The sequence below is a fragment of the Octopus bimaculoides genome, chromosome 20 (genome assembly GCF_001194135.2).
Source record: "Octopus bimaculoides isolate UCB-OBI-ISO-001 chromosome 20, ASM119413v2, whole genome shotgun sequence".
Classification (NCBI taxonomy): Eukaryota; Metazoa; Mollusca; class Cephalopoda; order Octopoda; family Octopodidae; genus Octopus; species Octopus bimaculoides.
The window spans coordinates 22,008,084-22,018,638 of record NC_069000.1 but is presented as its reverse complement, the minus strand read 5'-3'; the positions used below and the strand labels follow the sequence as shown (position 1 = coordinate 22,018,638).

Here is a 10,555-nt window from a genome sequence, read left to right as displayed (position 1 = left end):
CTGTTAGGGTGTGGCACTTTTTCACGCAGCTATCCTCCTCCATTCTCACCACATGTCCATACCAGCGCAATCGTCTCTCTTGCACGCCACAACTGATGCTTCTAATGTTCAGCTTTTCTCTCAAGATACTTACACTCTGACGGGTATTCACATTGACATTACACATCCAACGGAGCATACTGGCTTCATTCCTTGCGAGCTTACGTATGTCCTCAGCAGTTACAGCCCATGTTTCACTGCCATGTAGCATGGTTGTTCGTACGCATGCGTCATACAGTCTGCCTTTTACTCTGAGTGAGAGTCCCTTTGTCGCCAGCAGGGGTAAGAGCTCTCTAAACTTTGCCCAGGCTATTCTTATTCAATTTAGTTTATTTAAAATGACATATAAAAAGACTTAGACACTGGATTATTGCAGATAATCTACTCTTAGCTTATGCAACAATGCGTTATCCATGCAGTTATAAGTTTTTAAGACAATTTAGGTCCTATCACGCACTTTTATAGTAAATATGATGTGAAATTTTAACTATTTCTTTTTCCCATAACATGTCGACATACCATATCAGAGTTTTTGCTTCTTTGCAAGTAGGCTTCAGGACCTATTTTTCTGTCTACCTCTTCAGTAACTTTCTTCAATAAAGACTGAACTGAAGATTGAGTCACAAGATGTGATGTTGCCATTTGAGATGGACAAAAAGTGATGCCTGCTTGTATAGTTCAGCGGTGATACTACTTTATCAAATATTCATAGCCATTTTTTTTACTACCTGCTGATAGATTTTTCATCACGGTACTGGAATTTTTTTTGTATTCTCTAGTCAGTATGTAATATTTAGACTTTTGTACAAGAGAATAGATAATGCCATCATCATTATTAACTTTATTGTTCAATATTATAGATTAATCCAAAGAAAATTGGTGCCTTCTTTTTCCGCCAAGGTGAGGAGGATAAAAAAGATTTAAAAGTTGGAAGCCTCTTTGCTCGACAAAAGGATAAACCAGAAAGTTCACCTTTAACAGGTAAATTTGCTCTCTTTTATTTCTGAGTCTTCAAATTAAAATATCCGTACTTGGAAGAAAACTCACAAGCATAAATCATTTTATTTTTGCTCTCTATTCAAATTAATCATCACTATTATCATAATCACTACAAACCCCCATAATCATCATTGTCATTATCGTTATAGTCACTACTGTCACTCTTATCACCATCATCACCATTGTGATCATCTTTTCCACAATCTTAGTCATCTTTATCATTATAGTCACATCATCTGTAATCCCCATTATCATCATAGATGGAATTATGTCTAAGTTCTGAAGATTTGTGAAAGAGATAATGCTCTTCTCCTCTTCAGCATACCATCACCATCATCATTACCCTTATCACCATCATCATCATCATTATCATCATCATCACCATCAACATAAACTGTAGTATTTTTTTTATTAATAATTTTTCAACTTTTCTTTTTCATGGCAGCTCAGGTCAGATTTTAAAATTATTTTTTTCTAAATTTGTACAGTATTACAGTTCATTATCCTTCTTATAATTAACAAGTCAGCCATGTTTTTCCTATAATTAACTACTCAGTTATTCAATTGTGAAGTTGAGATATAACCTGTTTATCAATCACAAAGTCTGAACTAAGAACAATTTTGTGCCTTGCCAAAAGGTAAAACAAAATAGCTGCTGCATGTTTTGAATTCTTGACCATGTGGTAAGTGGTCCAGCATGCAAATCTGTGTATTTTCTTGCTAGAAACTTAACATTGAACAATTGTCTCCTTCTGTACTGCATAGAAATGAAATGACTTTATGGATATGGTATACAAATCATTACTTGATCACTTTGAGTTCAAACCTACTGTAGACATTTTGTTGTCTTTTTTGGGGGAAAAAAACTACACTTTATTCTGTGTTCCTTATTATGTCTCGCGATTAAGAAGAGGTATAAAAGAATGAGAGTGAATGTAGGTTTGCTAATTTAGTAGCAATACAAGAAACAGAAAGAACATAACTTGAGAATGGGCTAATGGTTGACAGAAAAGTAAAAGCTTGATAATTCAGAAACAAGAGAAGAGACAAGAAGAATGTAGCTGAGATAGAAGAATATTCTTTCCAGGAAAGAATATCATGAAACTGCAGTTAAGTATTGGCTCAGAAGAGATCTTCTTTGATATTAGTTGCCAGTTTGCTATTAAACTATGGCCATATCATGTCTCAATCCCTTGCTTCTCTAATACTATTATCACTACCTTTCTTACTACAGTTTGTTCATGGTAATATGCATTATGTGGTGGTTTATTTTTACTAGTTTGAACATTTGTATCTTCATATTGTAGAAGCAATTACTTTAAGGCATTCAAGCGAGTTCGTTGCCAGTACCGCTGGACTGGCTCCTGTGCAGGTGGCACGTAAAATACACCATTTCGAGCGTGGCCGTTGCCAGTACCTCCTGACTGGCCTTTGTGCCGGTGGCACGTAAAAGTACCTACTACACTCTCGGAGTGCTTGGCGTTACGAAGGGTATCCAGCTGTAGAAACTCTGCCAAATCAGATTGGAGCCTGGTGTAGCCTTTGGGTTCCACCAGTCCTCATTCAAATCGTCCAACCCATGCTAGCATGGAAAGCAGACATTAAACGATGATGATGATGATGATGATGTCCTTCCTGTTGATGGACCGGAGTGGGACCTGTTATCAGTTCAAGTAACTTGCAATAACAATGAACAGTGGATGTAAAATGGACTGGAGATGAGGAATGACAGTGGGTGGATATATATGTATGCATGTAATGTGTGTGTGTATGTGAGTGTGTGTGTGTGTACCAAAAATATACAAAAAGCACTGGTGCAGGTACCATGTAAAAATCACTGGTGATGGTGCTATGTAAAAAACACCCAGTACGCTCTATAAAGTGGTTGGCTTTAGGAAGGGCATCCAGCCATAGAAACCAACTCAAAACAGACTATGAAACCTTGTGCAGCCCCTGGCCTTGCCAAGTCTTGTCAAGTAGTCCTACCCATGTCAATATGGAAAACAGATGTTAAATGTTGATGATTCTTTTATTCTTTTACTTGTTTCAATCATTCAACTACGGCTATGCTGGAGCACCGCCTTTAGTCAAACAAATCAACACCAGGACTTATTCTATCTGTCTCTTTTGCTGTTGTCAAGCAATGGTGCGGGGACAAACACAGGCACATAAATATGCACATATATATATATATATATATATACACACACAACTGGCTTCTTTCAGTTTCCATCTATTAAATCCGCTCACAAGGCTTTGGTCAGCCTAGAGAACCATGTGGTTGGGAAGCAAGCTTCTTACCACACAGCCATGTCTGCAGTTTTGTAGCTTTCAGTAGTATAGGTATATAGTTTTCTTTTATATCTTATTTAATCTTTTAGTGTTCAGATTGCTCTGTTAAATATAATGTTTTATTTATTCATATTGTTTTCAATTAACCAAGCATTATCTCATAGCTTTGAGGTTTTAGTGATGTGATTGTTTATTTTTAGTGTCAATGTAGGATAGGTGTAAGAGGCTAGATATGACAACTTTGAATGTAAAGCAGGTAGAATACTTGGGTCATATATGGCCAGTTTAAATGCAAAAGGGCTAACATGGATATATTTTATACAACTGAAAGTTACAAAAACTGTAGCATTCGTCTTGAAAAAGTTTCTTGTATAGGTGTATAGTGCTAAAAAGCACAGAAGTGAACCACTAGCAGACAAAAAGCATCCAGCAGCAGTGGTGGAGTTGCTAAATCCAGATTTCTGTGTCTTTACACATCATCAGCAGCAAATCTCCACTCTCAACTACATGCTTAGACAAATTTTGCTTCTACTGATGTAGAAAAGCAGTGATTAATATATCACTGGTGTCACAAGTTGCTAGCAGACTGGGTAAAAATTCATTATTAGTGATGTGTATGTATTTGACTAGATCTTGCATTTTTGTATTCAAGATAAGGTGGCACCCTTTGCTGGTGCCACATAAAAAGCTCTCATGCTGATGCCGCATAGAAAGTACACAGTGCACTCTGTAAAATAGTTGGCATTAGGAAGGGCATCAAGCCATAGAAACTGTGCCAAACAGACAATTGAACCCTGTGCAGCTCTTTAGCTTGCCAGCTTCTGAGAAACCATCCAACCCATGCCAGCATGGAAAACAGATGTTAAATAATAATGACAACGACGAGGACATATGTATGTGTGTGTGTGTGTGTGTACTTTTTTTTATTTCTTCTTGCACTCTCACTACACATATACACATAGGCCATGACTACCTCCACCAAGACCAGGAAACTTCTGCATGCTTAACTGACCTGCTAGTAATAATAGCCACTTTTCCCTCAAATCATATTCTACTGTCTTAAATGAGAAAAGAGACATTAAGTAATGTAGTTCTAGATACACTTTGTCTGAAAAATAGGCCAGGATGATAAGGGCTGGAACACTTTTAATCATAGGTCTTCTTCTTGATCAGGGCTCACCATCATCATTTTAATGTCCATGTTTCCATGCTTGCATGGGTTAGTTGGAGTTTATTGAGACAGATTTTCTATGGACAGATACCTTTCTAGTTGGCAACCCTCATTTGTTTCCAAGGAAGGTAATATTTCTTACAGAATATTAGAAAGGAATGACACTGCTTGTATATGGCAGTGACAATAATTTACAACTAACAAGTGATGTCAAGACAAGGAAATACAAACATACACACACATATATATATGTGTATGATGGGTTTCTTTTAATTTCTGTCTGCTAAATTACTCACAAAGTTTTGGTTGGCCCATGGGCTGTAGCAAACGACACTTGCCCAAGGGTCCATGCAGTGAGACTGAATCTGGAATCATGTGGTTGGAAAGCAAACTATTTACCACACAGCCATGCCTGCATCTGTGGGGTTTGTATTAAAAAGGTTTTTCTCTTCTTTCTTGTAGGTGCTGCAGCTATTCGAGCTGCATCCAATCAAGCCCGTTCAACATATCTTGAAATGAAATCTAGCACCAGTACCAACAGTACTCCAGAGGTAAGTCCTAGTCATGCATTATACCAATATATAGAATTATGAGTATAATACTGAACCCTGAACCATGTTATTTAAACAAAATAATGAGGAACAGAAACCTTAAATCAAGTATTTGATCAAATTAATCTTTTATTCACAGAGACAAAAGTTGGCCCCAAACTAAATTCAGTCAAATTTTGTTTAACATAGGAGGACTGTCCATACATAATGGTCACTAAAAGTTGTTTTAAATAAGTGCATACAAACATAAATGACTTTAAAATGTTAAGTTTTGTATGAAAAAAATATGTACAAGAGAAAAAAAAGCATTGTGTATCAAGTTCAACAAGCAGAAAATCATTTACAAAAACAGAAAAATAATTCTTCTAACAAAAATATCGAGTTTGGCAAATGAGATGCCAAGGACTTGCTGCTAGGAAAAAAGCAACCAATAAACACATCAACTTTAATTACAATGACAAAGAACTATTCTTCTTGAAGCAAGAGTCAAAACAAGAGGACTGGCGAACCAGATGGCTGCACCAGGCTCCAATCTGATCTGGCAGAGTTTCTACAGCTGGATGCCCTTCCTAATGCTAACCACTCCGAGAGTGTAGTAGGTGCTTTTACGTGCCACCGGCATGAGGGCCAGTCAGGCGGTACCGGCAACGGCCACACTCAAGTGGTGTTTTTTACATTGTCACCTGCACAGGATCCAGTCCAGTGGCACTAGCAACGACCTCGCTCGAATGTTTTTTCATGTTCCACCAGCACAAGTGCCAGTAAGGCGATGCTGGTAACGATCACGTTCGAATGGTGCTTTTTATGTGTCACTGGCACAGAAGCCTGTCAGCTGCTCTGGCAGCGATCACGCTCGGATGGTGCTCTTAGCGCTCCACTGGAACGGGTGCCAGTCATCGAATTTATATACATGAATTGATTTTCTTGTTAAAAGCAATGGTAGCATATATTTGTCAATTTGTCACTGAAGGAAATTTTTAGTATTGAAACTGTTAATTAGGCAGCTTCTCTTGCTAGAAATAGCAATTCAATGTCATTTTATCACATAAAGAAAATTTTCTGTATGAAAGTAAATGAAACAGTTTCTTTTACTAGAAACAATAGCATAGTGTCATTTTGTCACTAAAGAAAATTTTAGTAATATGAAATAATAAAGAAATGAAATGAGCTGCAAGAGCATTTTTGATAAGACTACATGTGTGAGAAAACCTGTCTCAGAAAAGAAAAGTATTTCATGCATAACTTGACATTGTTTTTATGTCAGCTTCTGAGCTCAGAGTCTTCTTGATAGCAACTTGCCAGATATTGTCTACATTGTGGTCACCACTTGTCCACTATTTCACTGCAACTGTCCACTTACCAGCTGCATCTGACTCCTGGGCAGATAAAGGCTGTTCTTGTAACTGATGGTAGGCTCATGCAAGCAAAGAAACAAATTTGGTAGCAAAGAAGAAAAATTAGTCATATAACTGCTTTTAAACTGATGTCACAATGAAGAGATGTAGTTTCTACTAGGATCATGATAAGAGAAATAAATGTTAGCTGGAGTTTAGACCAACCACATGGTTCTTTAAGACAGGTGAACATTGTTTGACTACAGATGTGAACTAGGTAGGTGGGTAGTTGTTGTAGAATAGAGACAAGCAAGGTGTGTAGGTAGATGTTGTAGTGAATATGAATTAGGTGTAGGTATACTATAGTTAGAAAATGAACTAGGTAAATGGGTAGATGTTATAGATGTAAACTAGGTAAGTGGCTACTGTAGAAGTCAGGTGTAAATACCGAAACTCTACTTATCATATGGAGTACTTTTTTCTCATTTGTAAATTTAAACCCATCCATCCATTCATCCAGCCAGTCAGTCATTCATTCTTTCCTGTTATCTATTTATCCATCTATGTCACCATGATGAATCAGTGCTGGCTCTGACCACCATTACTATTATGCAAGTCAGTGTATGTCGATAATCTCCCTTCACATGAAGTAACCCAGTGATTGAATTATGCATTTGTTTTCTCTGTATTCCTGTATTTGTCTATGTGCCTACCTCCTGATAGTGAACACTCCAACCACACCTAGTAAAACAAAGAGACCCCTTCCCTTGTTAGCCATGTAGGACACATTGTAACTACTCTAGGAAACTTGTTATTTATAATATAAAAAGTTGAGAGGGTCCTTAATCCCAGAAGGTAACCTCTCATGAAACAACAAGGGTTGCTGGACCTGTTAAAATAGTAGTCAAATTTCCCTCAAATACACCCTGCTGTCTCACAAAAGCAAGGGTAAATTGAACAATATGGCTCTATGATGGCTTAGATGCCTTTGGTCCATCAGCACTGGCCCAAGGCTAAACAATAGAACACCTTTCTAGTTCATGGAACCTCATAAAGACACCTAATCCTCTCTGATTGTGATTTATTGACATTTCCTCATAAAACCCCTCCAAAATCAAATATTTCTAACAGAACAAATTCATTAAAAATGAAGCAGTTTATAGATCGAATGAAATACCTGTAGCTGTGTTTAAGCACACAAGCAAATAGTCCTTTTACTTATATTCTGGTTAGGATTCTACTGAAGACATCTCTGAAGAGAAAAAAATGACATCAAAGTTTTGTTTTCCATCGTAACATTAATTAAATTCTGCTCCTTATCATCATCACATCATCACCATCACTACTACCACCACCAATATCCTTGTCATTGTCATCATTGCAACAGGATGACTAGTAAGACTTGAAACAGGAACCTATTGTTTCTCAGGTATAACAGACACAGGATTAGTCCCACTACTTGACACCTTGGGCAAGTGTCTTCTACAATAACCTAGGTATACCAAAGTCTTGCGAGTGGATTTGGTAGATGGAAACTGAAAGAAGCTCATGGTGTGTGTGTGTTACTTAATTTCATGTAATAGTTCTGTAAATGAATGTCACTGTCATGCAAATGGTGCCCTTCATTTTCAATATTTCATGGAAACATGTCTGGTCATGGAGAAATATTGCCTTGCTTAGAAACAGGTGAGGGTTGGCAACAGGAAGGGCGTCCAGCTATAGAAGATCCACCTCAATAAATTCTGTCTAACTCATGCAAGTGGAAAAGTGGATATTAAAACAGGGATAATGATGAAGATGATGATGATGATGCTGATCTACTCTGTTTTATATTGGCCATTCCACTTCTTTTACTTCTGCTTCTCTTTGATTCTAAACCAATGTTTAGGTGAAAAAGAAACGCAAGCATAACATCAGTGATGATGAAGACGTTCTGGAGGTGAAGAAGAGCAAGTCAAAGAATGGAGACAGTCATCGGAGCCACATGCCACAAAACGACAGACCAACCCATCAGAAGGAAGATTCCAGGAAAGAAAAGAAATCTAATTCTTCATCGAGGGACGATGTTAAATCTACTCCTAGTAGTAGTAGTAGTAGTAGTAATAGCCACAAAAATAGCCATCACAAATCAGAAACCACTACATCTAAAGGTGAGTTGTGGGCTTCAGTTTTTAAAACCTTTTTTAGGTGCTTTTCATGTTGTTGTTGTTCTTGTTGGTTAGCTTCAAGCTCATTATGACCAAACTGTTTTATGGTGTAAAGCATTTCAGCCGCAACTATGTTGTCTTTTTTTCCCTTTAGGCGATGTATCTTTTTATCTTTTTTTTTTTTACTTGTTTCAATCATTAGACAGTGGCCTTGCTGGGGCATGACCTTGAACTAGTCAACCCCTGCCCCTCGTGCTTATTATTATTTGTAAAGCCTGGTACTTATTCTATTGGTCTCTTTTGCCAAACTGCTGAGTTACGGGGACGTAATCACACCAACACCAGTTGTCAAGTGGTTGGGGTGGGGGGACAAACACAAACACACACACTCACATACATGCACACACACATATATATACATACATGAGAGGCTTCTTTCAGTTTCCATCTACCAAGTCCACTCACAATGTTTTGATTGGCCTGAGGCTATAGTAGAAGGCACTTGCCCAAGGTGCCATGCATTGCGACTGAACCTGGAGCCATGTGGTTAGGAAGCAAATTTCTTACCCCATTGCTATGTCTGCACCTTCTAGAACTTTTTTAATGAAAGTTGTGTCCATTTTAGGAAGATTTAGCTGCTATTTCAGCAGATTAGACAACTATGTTGAAGCTTTGTAATTGACTTGTTTTGTAACTGTTTGTCCTGCATGGTGGCTTTTCACAAATTAAATATTTATATGTGAAAGGTGCACGCATGGTTCTGGGGTTTAGTCCTACTGCATGGCACCTTGGGCAAGCACTTTTTAATATAACCCTGGACCAACCAAAGCCATGTGAGTAGATTTAGTGGACGGGGACTGACATTGTGAGGTAGTTGTAAATGAATGTCAGTCATACAAGTAGTGTCGTTCATTTATGATATTCTGTGAGGCCATGACTGACAATGGAGAAATATTACCTTTCTTGGAAACAAGTGAGGGTTGGCATCCTGCCATGGAAAATCTGCCTCAGACAAACTCATCTAACCCAGGTGAACATGGAAAAAATGGACATTAAATGATGACAATTGATGGACCAAATATTTCTTTATATATTGCTGGAAAGTATAACCTTCATTCTTAATGTCATCAACCACATCATCTTTGTTGTAGTATTTTAGCCCTGAGTCAACTCTGATCAAGAATGTTCCAATCATGACCATTTCAGTTTTTCTCTTTTGTTCTTTCTCAGACAGTGTATTAAAGACTGCATTATCTAGTATTTTTAGAAATGGAATGGTGTGATATGAGAGATGTTTTGCATCTATTTCTAGCAGGTGCAAAGGCACATGGTTTGGTGGTTAGCGAAACCAAAAGTGAAAGGTGCAAAAGTATTTTTGATCAGTTGGTTGCGTAAAGACACGTCACAAGGAATTCTGTTATAGTTTCAAAATGAATGGTTAGAGAGTTAAATACTTAGTGAGAGTGCTGAACATTGGCAGTCAGAAACCTAAATGTCTGGCATCAGTGGTTGAAACACTTGTGGTCTGTGGTCTAAACACTTGCAGTCAGTGAGCTAAAGTGTTGAAGACAGCAATGACAATAGTTATCTTAACATTTGAGATCTTTCCTATTAAAATTGTCATTACAGTTAATTGTATGATTCCTCCCTTCAGAGGACCATTTTCTTTCTATTCCTCATTCAGTTTCTTGTTTCATGTATTATCTAGCTGCCATATCAAAGTCAAACAAACCATTCAGCAAGATCATGGATAATGTGGTATTTGTACTCAGTGGTTTCCAGAACCCATTCCGTGCTGATTTACGAGACAAAGCCAGAGAAATGGGGGCAAAATATCGACCAGATTGGAGCAGTGACTGCACTCATTTGGTGTGAGGTTTTATTTATTTTTTTTTTTTTTTTTAGGACACGCACACACACATATGTATGTATTTATATATATATGTATATATATATAGAGAGAGAGAGAGAGAAATAACAAATTTCTAAATCTCTCAGTGAGACTTTTTATATATATATATA

The 10,555-nt window shown here is 37.5% G+C and overlaps 1 protein-coding gene across 2 annotated transcripts in view; it reads left to right on the top strand.

Annotated features, from left to right (window-relative positions):
* LOC106882291 (DNA repair protein XRCC1) overlaps positions 1-10,555 on the top strand; it is a 43,424-nt gene that overhangs the window by 15,547 nt on the left and 17,322 nt on the right. For both annotated transcript variants that reach the window (XM_014932913.2, XM_014932911.2), the window contains 4 exons: positions 900-1,020; positions 4,964-5,052; positions 8,275-8,536; positions 10,242-10,404. In XM_014932913.2, the coding sequence (XP_014788399.1) occupies positions 900-1,020; positions 4,964-5,052; positions 8,275-8,536; positions 10,242-10,404 (635 nt within the window). The remainder of the gene's footprint in view (positions 1-899; positions 1,021-4,963; positions 5,053-8,274; positions 8,537-10,241; positions 10,405-10,555) is intronic.